The sequence below is a fragment of the Platichthys flesus genome, chromosome 3 (assembly GCF_949316205.1).
Source record: "Platichthys flesus chromosome 3, fPlaFle2.1, whole genome shotgun sequence".
Classification (NCBI taxonomy): domain Eukaryota; kingdom Metazoa; phylum Chordata; class Actinopteri; order Pleuronectiformes; family Pleuronectidae; genus Platichthys; species Platichthys flesus.
This window is the reverse complement of record NC_084947.1, coordinates 6,037,909-6,052,003: the sequence shown is the minus strand read 5'-3', so window position 1 is coordinate 6,052,003 and position 14,095 is coordinate 6,037,909. Positions and strand designations below refer to the sequence as shown.

General features: G+C 40.5%; 2 protein-coding genes across 2 annotated transcripts; one reads left to right on the top strand and one right to left on the bottom strand.

Annotated features, from left to right (window-relative positions):
* Positions 1–2,427: 2,427 nt before the first annotated feature.
* On the top strand, positions 2,428–5,765 carry LOC133950851 (ras-related protein Rab-27B-like). The gene is made up of 5 exons (XM_062384998.1): positions 2,428–2,583; positions 2,692–2,777; positions 3,799–3,902; positions 4,116–4,239; positions 4,884–5,765. The coding sequence occupies exons 1-5, from the start codon at positions 2,431–2,433 to the stop codon at positions 5,071–5,073; spliced, it is 657 nt and encodes a 218-aa protein (XP_062240982.1). The 5' UTR covers positions 2,428–2,430; the 3' UTR covers positions 5,074–5,765.
* LOC133950852 (sia-alpha-2,3-Gal-beta-1,4-GlcNAc-R:alpha 2,8-sialyltransferase-like) lies at positions 5,742–13,665 on the bottom strand. The gene is made up of 4 exons (XM_062384999.1): positions 13,150–13,665; positions 11,799–11,921; positions 10,437–10,994; positions 5,742–9,756 (listed from the first exon to the last, which is right to left on the bottom strand). The coding sequence occupies exons 1-4, from the start codon at positions 13,305–13,307 to the stop codon at positions 9,471–9,473; spliced, it is 1,125 nt and encodes a 374-aa protein (XP_062240983.1). The 5' UTR covers positions 13,308–13,665; the 3' UTR covers positions 5,742–9,470.
* Positions 13,666–14,095: the final 430 nt, after the last annotated feature.

Genomic DNA, 14,095 nt, shown 5'->3' with positions numbered 1-14,095 from the left:
GTATTGTTTTTAAAGATTAATATTGATTTCAGACCATCTAGATGCAGTCGGAACTTGCTCTGTTTTAAATCATTTGTTTAAACTCCCTTTACTGTTTTATGTTACCTCCCTAAACATGGGACAAAGTAAATCATTACATTTTAAAGCAGCCTAAGTTAAGACCTAAGCTTTAGGTTAATTTGTTTTTCTACGGTTTTTACACTGTCTAGAGAATAAGGATTACTTCACTGAGCTTCAAGAAGTAGGACCTAAGTCTTAGTTGGCCAGTTTCCAGCGGAATCCACAGAAGCACACTTCATTCAAAGAGCCTTTTTTTTTGACCTCATGAAAAATACCAGAAAACACAAGGTCTGTGAGCACCCCCCCCTGTTTGGGTCCTGCTGCCCTCAGACCCCTCCCAAGGATCACATGTAAGAAAGGAGGAAGTTCCAGGATCTACTATGTGCCGTCGCATCATGATAGAGATTCTTTGGAATAATCAGGACGAGTTGTGTAAACTGAATGGACATTGGCTGCAGATAAACTGGTGAGGAACCTTCTTTGCTTTGTGTTACACCGTCATGCTTTGCAAAAGGGAGCTGTTGTGTTTGGAGTGTGGTGTGTTTTTGCCAGTGTTCCTGGTGGAGATGTGTTTTGTCAGGTGAATGCTCACTGATCGTAGGTCAGAGCGTTGACTGCTCAGAAACCTCCTCACTCTGGTGTCCCATCATCCTGTCGCGGATGAGGGACTGAGAAAATGTCCTGAATGTTCTCATATACCCCAACACTATGCCAGCAAGTAGGATTTTTTATATATATTTCAAATTGTACAATTCAGGACTGTTGGTGACATGAGAGCTCTGAACCATCCCGGACAGAACCAATCTGATTTCCATGCTTCTTTTATTGGTTTACTAAGTGTAACCGAAGCATTGCAGAGGCCTGACTGGTGTCCGTACAGTGGTGAGCTGTCTGCCAGTGGCACTAAAAGTCAATAAAAGGAGGTCTGTCTGCCAAACAGGGTTTTATTGGTGTGTTTTTTTGCTCAGCCTAGTCAGAGCAAAGCTGGAGAGGCACTTGACTGCTCATGTGGAAACCAGCTCCAGTCATGTGCTGCTCCCTCTGTGATCAGTGCCTAATGAGCGGGGAGTTGTGACGTTGTGAGATGCTCCTGCCCCCCCAGACGGAAAAACTGAAGCTTAGGTGAAAAGAATTACCTTTTCTTTTCTAGTTAACTCGCCCAACAAGCAAGGCTGGATTACTGATGGGGCAAGTGCCAACAGTCCTTAACTCACACTGACCTCAGAAAACCCCAGGATTATATTTTATTCTGCATTATTTAATTGAGGGCAATTATGTTTAAATCTGCCCACCCAATTGGTCAATATAAGACTAGTTTTCAGTGCCGCCTTCAGGTGCTGCCAAAAAAACAAAACACCACTCAATGGACGACCAAGCTAAAGTCTCCATGTGTTCACAGTTTGTTTATTTACTAAAGCAAACCAGGCTTATTAACTAGTTTTTTTGAACTCATTTAAAATGAATGACCCACATTTCTAATTGCCCCCCTTCCAATCTGAGCAGTGTAGATCCGGGCCTGTTGAAATCAGCACCACTAAGTAGAATATAAACAGAGTCCTCTATCTTATGGCCCTCGTCTTGTAGAGCGACTGAATCTAGTCAAAAGACCCTTATCTGTTTCAGATTATATTTTATTGTTTAGAAAATATAATATTAATAGAAATTTCTTGTTATTTAGCTAACCCTAAAACTCTCTTTTCAAGTTACTGTAAAGTTTTATAAAAGTTGAATCCACTATTTGTTTCCTGTTTCAAACAAAATCACTCTGAAGTCTACTTGCTTGGAGGAATGTCAGGATTTAGTTGCAACTTTCAAAATCATTACAATTACACTGAAATAGTGAGTTTCTGATACATGGTCTATTGTAAGCACCATATTATATACGTTATTTTCTAAAATTAGTTTAGGCTATTTATAACCACATTGTTCCCCAAAGCAAAAGTAAAAACATCCAGATTTTAGTTTTTGTTTCACTAATAGTGCAAAATCAAACATATACTTTCATAGAAACTAGCAAAGATGCACTCTTGAGGAGCATGTTCAAGTGTTTTTTTTGGCATCTTAATTATCATAATTAGATATCAAAGTAGTTGCCAATTTATTTCACTTGATGAATTGATTAATCACTTGATATTTTCTGCTCCAAAGTATTTGTTATATTCTTGGTGCGTGAGGGAATAATTACAGGGTCATGTACAGTGGGTGGTCATTATAGGGGCCCAACAGCAAATGTTTGCCCTGGAACCCCCTCTGAGGTAAATCAGGCCCTGCCTAAAAGCCTATAAAGCCTAACAAACGTGAAAGTTCTCAGTTTGCAACCTTTTGTACTGAGAGTTGAATTCTGTGGCAGGTTGAGCACTCATCTGCACGATGGCTGACTGGGACTACGACTATCTGATCAAGCTGCTGGCGCTCGGCGACTCCGGGGTGGGGAAGACCACCTTCCTCTACCGGTACACCGACGACAAGTTCAACCGCAAGTTCACAACCACGGTGGGCATCGACTTCAAGGAAAAGAGAGTGGTGAGTGTTGCCTGATGTGATCCGACCAAGCTCTTCAAGGTTGCATCACCAGTGCTTTAAAAATGTTATCAGAGCTTTTGGAATCATGTCTTTTGTGGTTTTGTTCAGATATACACAGGGACGGGTGCTGATGGGACGACTGAGAAGAACTTCAAAGTCCACCTTCAGCTCTGGGACACAGCAGGACAAGAAAGGTACCTTTCATTATATGTTCTAGTTCAATTTGACATGATAAACATGTTGATTGAAACTCTTCATGGAGGAGTTGAACATGTCCTCTGGTGACCTCTAGTGGTAAAGTTGCTGCATAGCCTAATTGAATTAGCATAATGGGCTGTAGCCTGTTCGAATCCCTACCCGGGGAAAGAACTGTTACAGCAGAGGTCTTCAACAGGGGGTCCGCGACCCCCTAGGGGGCTCCGCGGATGTACTGCAGGGGGGTCGCAAAATGTTTGTTTGATTGGACAATTTTTTATTATTTTTTTTATAATTTTTGATATATTTTCTTACCAGTTTGTTTCCACAAATTTAAATGTGTTTAAATACACATTAACTTGCATCGACTATTGTGAGGCTGATATGACCCTCTTAACAACCTCCATCCGTTCAAGGTTAGATAAGTTGTGTGCTACCCATCAGGGTCCGACATCTCACTAATGTGGGAGTATGTCTGGCATCCACAGGTGGTTTGAGGATCCACTGTCTCTTCTACATAAATAGTTTAAATTAAAAACATGAATCTGTGAATTACTTTAATAGCTCAGTGTTGTATGCATGATGTATGTTTATAAATGGCAGTGGCATGGCCACCCTGTACCTTGCACATGTTTAAATTAAAACATGAATATATGAACCTGTGTAATATTTTAATAACTTGAATGCACAATAACGGGGTATCCATGTTTATATATGGCAATAGGCCCAGTTTATAATAAAACCCAATTTTATACAATATATATAGTAGGGGGTTTCTGCTCCATTTCTCCACCAGTTTGGAGTTCAAAAACATTGAAGACCCCTGGGTTACAGAACAGACCAACCAGCAACAAAACATGTGATGTAGAGGAACATCTTGGTATTGGTTCTTCTTTTATGGGAAATGGCAGTTAAAAGCACAACATTTCCGAAGTACCTAAAGTATTTTTAAAGTATTTAATTTCTTTCCATTAGTAATTTAGTATTTTACAAAATATAATGCTGATATTATATTTTCAGATTCCGCAGCCTCACAACAGCTTTCTTCCGAGACGCCATGGGCTTCCTGCTGATGTTTGACTTGACCGATCAGCAAAGTTTCCTCAACGTCAGGAACTGGATGAGTATGTGTCATCTCAGCAGCTTCCTCCGCTCCAGATCAATACTTCCTTTCCATCAATGTCTCCTCTCCTGTTGCCGCTCTGATCCAGATGCTAAGTCGCCTGTTTCCAGTGTTAAAATGTTGACTCTTCTGAACTTGAGACTTGAGTTTACTCCTATTGCCAGATTGTTATTGGCAATAGATGACTCTAAATGACTTCTCTGCGTTGGAGCAGGTCAGCTACAGGCCAACGCGTACTGTGACAGTCCAGACATCGTGCTGGTGGGCACCAAGGCCGACCAGCTTGATTTACGGGATGTTCATTCCAGACAGGCCAGAGAGCTGGCCGACAGATACGGGTGAGGCTTCACTCATTCACTCCTCATCTGAGCCACAGACACCTGATTTACACACACACTTATTTCACAGAGGCAAGACTTAAAATAGTTATATTTATAAGTTATGTTATAAACCTGACTGAACTGCTATTCTAGTAAACTCCAAAATTCGAATCATGAAAATATGGCCACTTTAACAAGCTCACAGAATATTCAAGGCCTAAACTGCCAGCCTTTTTTTTGTCATAAAAGTCTTAGTAATTTCTTGAACTTTGCACAAACCATGAAAAATGGGTTTGCTAGTGTCCTACTTTACTTCAATCTCCAGTTCACCACAGGATGGTGCTGTTGAGTTTTTTTCTGAATCAAATGTAGTGAGATCAACATACAGTCTTGACAAACCCAGGGAAATGATGTGCTGCTATTAATCTTCAGTAATCTCAAAGGAGCGTTAGAGGAGATTAATACAAATCAGAATATTTATGACATAACTTTGTGGTTTTGGCTTCATCAGTATCAGACCCTCTGGAACATGTAAAGATATTAGTTGTATATGATCCTAACTATAACATTGTCAGTGCTGGCCTTAATGGCGTCTGGTAATAGCCCCTTAAGCTTCCTGCACCACTCCCTAAACGACTCCTCTCTTGCTCCGTGTCCCTCAGCATCCCCTACTTTGAGACGAGTGCAGTGACGGGTGCTGACGTGGACCAGGCGGTGACCACCCTGCTGGGCCTGGTGATGAAGAGGATGGAGCAGAGCACGTACATGGGCCCCAGCTCTCAACCCAACGGCGGCCCCGCCCTCAGCCACGGTGTGCAGGGGGCTCGTGTCAGGAGGACGTGTGCTTGTTGATCTCAAACACCGGCAGTCACTGTTTTCACGTCTGCTCCGAGTGACACTGTAGTTTGAGAGGCTGCTGGTTTATGGGGCTTCACTAAGGTGCCTACTTTGGTAAGACAGAAGATCAGCTTATGAGTCATACTATGAAAAATATCGGACGGTGTAAATCCTCCCTGTAATATCATCTTTTTGCAGCCTGTGCAGTGTTAAGTGAGGCTGAGGAAGGAGGGGACGAGTACTGCTTATGATGGGATGTTTTAACCAGGGTATCATCAGGCCTTAAGAAGCAATTCATTACACTTTCAATTCCACTTTCCACTTGAAAAATTGATGTTGTAAGATTTGATCGAAAAAGGTATTTAATATTTTCAATTGCCTGGCATTAACATTCACTATAAAACTTCAATTAACCAGAATAAATTGTAATCATTTGTAATTGTTTAATTCATCCAGGTCTCATTAAGTAAAGTGAGAATATCATTGTATTTATTGTTATATTCTGCTGGGATGTAAAGAAATATAATTTATATATCCCCACTGGGTCTACATGTATTAAAGTGGACTGTATCATATTTAAAAAGTATTGAACAGACTATGATTCAACTTTATGAACCCTGTTTAAAAACACCCGGTGATTGTGATTCCGCAAGAAAATCAAAATCATCTTCACATGAGTCGTATCAGAGAAAAATACAGTTTTTATTTGACACATTGAGGCGTTGATGAGAGGAGTAATGCAGGCACATGATGTATATTTACCATGGAGTATAATCGAAAAAACATTGAAGACATGTTTACATTTCATATATGAACGACCAACATAGCACAGTCCCTTACACGAGTTATGACTTTGACACAACATGTACATAAGCAGCCAAGCTTTTTTATGCTTTATGGAAGAAAGTCGCCATGCAGATTGAACACAACTACAATAATGTTAAAGGGTTGTTGTTGGAGTCCTGTATAGTGCTGCATTTGGAATAAAGACAGTTTATGTTAAGATTATGTCTGTCACTATCTGCTCATTTTTAAAAGTAACGCACAGAAAGATATGCTTTTATTTCTCCGACTGGAATTACAATCCCCATCTCTTGACACACATTCTTTAAAATTTAAGAGAAACTTTCCAGCATTCACGTCAGCGGCAGTGGAAAACGAGTCAAGCTACAAGAGAACATTCATGGAGTCACATATAAATTCCACTATACGTTACTTTGGCTGAAACAGAAGAAAAAAGGTTCAAATAATTTTTTTCGTGCCACAAAAAGCAGAAATTCAATACTTTGAAAAACTAAACAATCAATTTATTCTACTACAATACTCGGTGTGAGTTGTCTAAACACATGGTCTTTGGTGTGAATATATATATATAACATTCCTAATGAGGGGGACAAAATTAATTTGAAACTATGACATCAATTAAATGGTCTAAATGCACCTATTGGTACCTTGGGTGTGTTGGTGGCGGTTGTGGCGACTGCACTGTGATTCAGAGATGACACACAGGAGTTTAAACGCTCGCCACGCCAAATCTGAGCGAGCACAGAAGCGCACACTTCATCTTCCAAAGTGTCGATGACTGCATCGCTCTGTGTGTTAAACCCTAAGCCTGAATTTTGCGACGAGGATCAAGCACAATGCTGCAGAGCCATGAGACGGTCATGTGGGCCAGCTTTCACCGCTCGGGCCCCACTCCTCCTCAACCCCACCGACACCAGTCTGCCTCAGTCTGGTGGGATGGGGTGGAGCCTTTTTTTAACAAGACCCTAGATTATCTACACTTATAAAAAATAAAACTGTTAATTTTTTAAGTCGATCTGTAGAGGTTTTGGTCCCATGTGGAATAGAGCAGTAGGTTTCTTTTTTTTTGGCTTTCAAAATGTCTGTCATACAAAGACACTGGTGATGTTTGAATACACCATCAGGAATACAAACAATTGCAAAGAACTCAAACTTGCCCTCAAAACAAGCCTCGAAAAGGTTTTATAAAACTAGCCTAAAAGATTCGTTAGTGCCTCGCATGCAATGTCGATTAAATGGATCATGCTTTTTTTTATTTGTTTTTTTTAAAAGATGCAGCATTTCGATCCTTTTATATTGGGATCTATGTGGTTATATGATGAGTTGACAGCTTTCCCCAGACAAAAAAAGCTCAATATTAAATCGAGTATTATTGAAAGAGTGGTAAACCTCAGGAAAAGTTAGTATATGATTAAACTTTGTCCAAAATGTTAATGGTGTTTCAGCCACGCTAGCGCAGGGTCCCAGGTCACAAGATGCTTGTGTTATAGGCGCCTTCCCCTCAAACCTCACATTGTTGCCTCATTTTTGGGGATAAACTGCCAAATTGAACTTGTTTCCTTGGAAAGTTACTTGAATTTATTGAGTGGAGATTTACCCACTGAGAAATTAAAACGTGTTTCACAACACAGAATATCTGTTAAGTATTAGGAACACCCACTTAACAGCCAGGCTGCTTAGATCACGGAACGAGCAACTAGCATAAAACCTGTTAAGCATGATGAGATGATGGCCCGAGAAAATGTGGCTCATCAAACTATTTAACTTAAACATTTGAATTGTGTTTCACAAAGAAATTCGGCAATTAGTTCAAATTACGGAATTTTATGTGCGTACGGGTTACACTAAATAGCTAAAGCAGTCAGGTTAACATAATTAGATTTACCACTAATGTGCATGAATGCTACAGAACATGCAGACGTCTCCATGTATGCATATATAATAGGAACAAACTACTTTTACAAAGACAGTTGTTTGCATTTGGAGGTTATATTGCTTACATTGCATTATCCTTACATTATTGAAATCCTTACTAGCGAAGATGTCGGGTTTTAAAGGGAAAAACACTTCTTCTTGCGAGAGTCATTTGAGATAATCATGTCTGTACATTCAGTGTGAAGCCCGGAGACCAAAGGTCACAAGATCAGCAGCGCTAAAGCTGGCTAACATTTTAAATCTTGTTTATTTCATCTATACAAAAAAACTAAAACGTGTTCAAAAGCGACAGTTAGTGGAATTAGGATTGTGTTGATTTGTTGGAGAGAATCAGCGACTCCCTGAAGTTTTGTCGACACCACGAAGTCACAACCTGAATTAGTTTGAAAGTCGTTAGAAGTGCGTTAGAGTTTAGTAAAGATTTGACACAAAAACTTAGGAGCAAATTTAAAATTCGCCAGAAAAAGCTCAGCCCCAGTTTGTAGCTTTCATGTTTTGCCGTAACATCACAAACACTAAACCTTTGAATAATAGATACTGTTCAAACTTTGAATGCAACTTAATTACTGCTGTGAATAGTGCATTCAACATTATTGATAGTTTTTTTATTATAATTTTTATAAATTGTCAAACTTAGTATAGTATTAAGGCAGAAAATAAGAGTAGCAACTTTGGAAACTGGAAAAAATATTATAATTTTTTTTTTTTTTACTGTGCCACAGTGTCTGGAAATACTTTCAGAGCAGCGAGTGTTGTAAGATGACAATTTAGGTTTTTCACAAGTTGCCAGTTATTGATTTGTTCTAAAAATCTAACTCGTGTTAAGTTAATGTAAACGCTAGCGTGGCTATTCAGCTGTTAGGACAAATATGTCATCTCTTAAAATCTTTGTTCTCAGAACCTAATGTAGGTTGATACCACTTTCTTTAATTCCGTATTGTGTTGACAACATACTTTCTGTCTATGAATTTATGGCTTTTTGTTGGAATGTTGATTATTATTCCAAAAATTGATTTGGACGGTCAAACTTTCTGCAGAGAATAAAGCACACACGTATGTGTGTGTGTGTGTGTGTGTGTGTATCTGCATGTGTGCGTGTGTGTGCGTAGTCTTGTAAACAAATCTTCACACCTCATAGGGAAAAGGGACGGCACCTCTCTGAGGCGTTGTATCCGATTACAAAAAAACACTGATCTAACTCCTTCCCTGAGATTAGGCAGTGATTTCAGTGTATTGATTTTCAGAACTGTTGTAATAGGCGATTAATCAGTCAATACTGAATTAAACACAACTGGATGGTTTGACTACTTCTTCCGACTCTACAGCTAAATCCCCTGCAGACTCCAGTCAAAAACAGACATCTGCTCTGTTGGAGCCGTTAAGCCACAGCCAGCAGACATGCAGAGGAGAGTAATGAAGGCAAGTGAGCAGCGTAAAAAAACAAATCCTAACTGTACCGAACACAACCATATCCTGAATGAGATGTGGGATCTACATCCGGAGTGAGTCTGACATCGTCATGTGAAGCTACAACGTGATGTGTGTTTGTAGGATTCTCATAAATGACGTCAACACTGATCATGCACTGTGGGGACACAACAGAAGTGTGAACTGAACTGGAGTATCTGGCTCACGGCCTCTGGAGTCGACCCGGAGAACATCCAACCCCAGGTCTACGCTGCGCAGTGTGTCAGGCTGAGTTTGGTCACACCTTCCCTGTGAAGCTGGTAGAGCAGCTTGAACTCGCTGGGCAGCTGGTGGGTCTCCTGCCACTTGGTGGTGAATTTGGTCCCTTTCTTGTCGTAGTAGTGGTAAGGCAGATCATTGCCCGTGTTGGGGTCCCAGCCGAAGGGCCAGAAGCCGTAGAGGTGGATCTCGTCGCACATGGCGTAAGCCAGCGTGTACATGAGGATTCCGGTGCTGAGACGCTTGGGAGAGAGGTTTTTAGTCTTCCAGTATCTGTGAAGGAACAGACAGGTTAGTTGGTCACAAGAACACATTACATTCTGACACTTTTACAAAGTGCAGATTATCCTCGTAAATTCATCACCTTTTAAAAAAAGCTCACCATGAAGCAAATGTAACAGAAGCTTAGGGAATTTAATAACGCGACTGATTCTCAGTTAAATTCCCTTATCGTTGAGAGAGCTGGTTTCATATCCTACTAACAACCTTAACTCTGTTCAAAATATTCAGGTTTGTGAAACCCACTTAGTTAATTTATTAAATAGAAAATGATGCTTTGAGATCCTCAAACATTAAGAACATAACTGTAAACAAAAACTTCTAACTCAATATAATAAAATAACTGAAATGACCTTGTGTACCTGAAACTGGTCATTTGTAGCAATAAACCAAATGTTAATTATCACCCAACTCTGCAACAAACATCTTTCAGCTTCTTCTTTAGCTTCTTTTCTGGCTCAAAACTTTACTGTTTTACAGAATTTCCATTGTTGTTGTCATAATATTAGCTAAATGTGATATAATGAACTTAAAGTACTAGCCTGTAAATGTTTTTTCTTTGCTGTATGTAAACGAATGATACTGTGACATCAGCCTTGAAAATACTTTCCCTTTAGATTCTTATGCCACATCTAACCCTGTGCACAAATGGTCGATCGGATCAAAGCTCTTACTTGTTGACATCGTGCATGATGTTTCCAGGCCAGGCCAGTTTGACCTTCAGTTGACCCTTGTGCTCCACAAAGAAGTCCACCAGGGTCCTGGTCACTGTGGCTGAGGTATGGAGGAAGAAGGCCGGGATCCACAGGATGGCGCTCTCTAGCTTCTTCAGGTTGAGGAAGAAGTTATTCCTGTCCTGGATGGTCAGCAGGTTGTTGTAGTACCTCTCCAGGATGCTGGGGTTGAAGGTGGTCAGGTTGGTCTTCCTGCCCACGTCCTTGGAGTAGACCTCCGTGGGGGCGAAGTTGCAGCGGAAGACAAAGTCGGCCTGGTCGATTTCCGGGCCGCAGTGGCTGCCCGTCAGGATGCCGCTGTTCCCCACCACCGCGCACACACTGTAGTGCTTGTTGAGGACGGGGGAGGCGTCTGGGAGCAGGGATTTGAAGTTGTTGCTGATGGAGAAGACGTACTTATGGCTGGAGTAGTCAAAGTGCATCAGCTGTCCGACCCGCACGCTGTTCTTCGTGAGGGAGAAGTTGTTGGCAATGTCGATGTAGCTGAAGATATCTTTCCTGAAAAAGAGAAAAACACTCTAGAAGTAAAGAGACACAGCTTTATATTGTGGGCCTGTTATATGTCTTATTCCTGAACATTAGTGAAAATCTAAACAAGCGACAATCTACACGAACAATCTAGTTTTCAATTGTTAAATTGTAAATAATTATCAATTTTTTCGAATGATTTGCAGAAAATTTGCTACTATTTTGATTATTAATTGGTCAATTAAATCCAATTTTAAGCAAAAATGCCTAATGTAATTTTTGGGTGTGGGATTGATTTGCTTATTTGCAAAAGAGCATAGGAATTTGAAGATGTCATCTTGGGATCTTTTAAAAACTAACATTTTGTATTTGACAAATCAGAAGGATTTTTTATTGATTTATCAAATAACAAGTAGATTAATCTATAATGCAATATTTGTTGTTGAATACTTGCGACCCAGGCTTAGTGCTGCTGCAGCTTGTAATTTTGTGTGATTTTGTTTCTATGATCTATCCTTGTGTACTGTATATAGTTGTTTATTACACGATGTACTGTTCCCTATGGGACAATGAATTATGCTTTGATTTGATTTGATGTCCAGGCTCTAGTCGTGTGCTTTCTCCTTTGTTTTAATGAACAAGCTGCAAAATCTATTAATGTTTGATGACTGTACACTGATACATTATTTATTAAAATGTCTTATCTGTCTTCATAGTTTCACTAGTGTGGCGATTTGGTGGCGTTTTAAAACAGTGCTACTGTTTATCAAGTTTCGACAGATGAAACCCAAAAAACAGAGAACAAATAGTACAAAAAAAATGAAAATCTCTTGCCTCAGATGAGAAAAAGCCGTCTTGTTGAACTTCCACTTGGAAGATTTCCCTTGCAGCTCTTCGTTTAGTGCACTGGTTAATGGGATGAAGGACGGGTCCAGGAAATTCAAGGCGAACTGTGACCTGAAAACAACAATGTCATGTTTACGTGACAAATTTAAAAACACACATCATTAACATTTATTGTAGCAAATCCGATAGATTAAGGAAAGACTGGGCCACAAATCATAAACCCTACACAACTTTTTATAACCCACTCTCTAAGTATGTAAATGAAAATTTAGTGACTGCATCGAATTCAAAAATCTCACAGTGGTGGAGGAACAACTGATGTTTTGCACAATTGTAGTGGTGGCATCAAAATGCAATTAGCCTGAGTTGTGTTCTTTAGTTTGTTCAGTGATGAAAGAAGAACTGTTCGGTGAATACCATAGTCTGAAGTAAAGGTTAAGCATTTATCCGATCATTATAATATACTAAATGTAGTAAAAGTACATATTTACTATGCAGAATGACCCGTTTCAAAATACAACTGTTTTATAATTATTGATGCGTTTGTGTGCTCATCACTTTAATGTTGCAGCAGGCAAAGGTGGAGCTCAGTTTAATTACTATATAAACTGTAATGAACTATAAACCTGTGAGTTTGTTTGAGACAATTGTATATAAGTAAACTGTCATGCATGTAACTTTGTACTGAAGTAAAAGTACAAGTAAAGGATATACTAAAGTACAAACGATACAACGGCAGCTTACTCTATACTAATTTGCAGAAAATAAATATACTTAATTATTTTCTGTTTATAAGCTGATCACATGTGTCTTAATCTACAAATGATCAGTATCAATTAATATCAAATACAATTATGTAAATCAACACATTTAATTCATAGCACAGCATCATTATTTATGAATATTAATTTAAAATTTAAATATAAATGTAAATTTAAACGTAGTACCCCAGAAGGTTAAATATTTCCCGATAAGGTGTAAGCAGCATAGTGCCTCAGATCTACTTAGTGAGTAAAGTAATCCGTTACTCTCCACCACAGTCTGTTGATCCAGAAACTGGATGTGATGCTGCTGCAGCTCAGATACTGTGGTGTAGATCTCGTGATGTCTCCCCACAGGTTATTCTCATCAAATCATAATTTATTGAGGTGTATCTTTATATATATATTCTGCAGTGTGAGTCCAGGGCTCCAGCAGCAGCACCTCAGCTCAGAGCTCCACAAACCCCGATGCACAACAGCCCAGATTCCAGGTAAAAGTGACGCGTAAAAGCTCGTGCGTCGGATCCAGGCCCCGCAAACTCCCGGTGTGTTTACATTGACACCGGATCGCCACTCACCGGAACCCTGCGTGAAACATAATCCGCGGGCCTCCCATGTAGTACTTGGAGGAGGCGAAGAGGCTGTCTTTCCTCAGGGACACGTAGCTGATGAGGGACAGGATGAGCACGGCGACGCACAGGATAACCAACCCCAGGGCCTTGGCGATGCGGACCATCTTGGGAGCGTTTTCATTCCCTGTACGCAGCTGCAGCGAGGCGTTGGCCTAGGTTGTCTCCGCCGGGGCTGCTGCTGCCGCTGCCCGCCCGCAAGATTCAGACGCACCACTGGCGCTCATCGGCTCGTAGAATCGGTGAAAAATGGACGGCTGGCGCGGGTGTGTTTCTGATGCTTGTTTCGGCTGCTGCTGCTGCTGCTGCTGCATGGCGGGGACGATGCTCGGTCCTCTCTCATTCCTCCGCCTGCCCCCCGGACACCAGACTGATGGTGCTGCTGCCGCTGCTGCGCCTCTCTCCGCCGCTGCTGCGCTCCTCCAGGCGGCCGCTGCAATCAAGGAGATGGAGCAGACATGCGTGTCACCACATCACTCACACTCACACACTCAAACACACACACACACACACGCGCAAACGCACACGCACAAACACACACTGATTTCACTAATGACTGATGAGCCGAGGAGAAAAAGGAAAATACATGGAGAATATACAAAGTGAATACAAAATACAAATTTGAAACCACACTGTAAAAAATATTTTAAAATCTACAAACAGTAATAGAAAAATAAATCAAATAAATAGAGGCATGTCAAAAAGGTCAACATTGTGATTCTGTTAAAGAGGTTTGAGGCTGATTGAACAATGCACAGAGAGGTTTTATAATAAATCAACATTTTTTGGCAAATCATCAAAATTTGATGCAGCGCCACGGTCAGACCATGTGACATCGCCAACACGGGGTTCGACAAAAACGTATAGTTTCCATAAGACTTCATCATCAATGTCT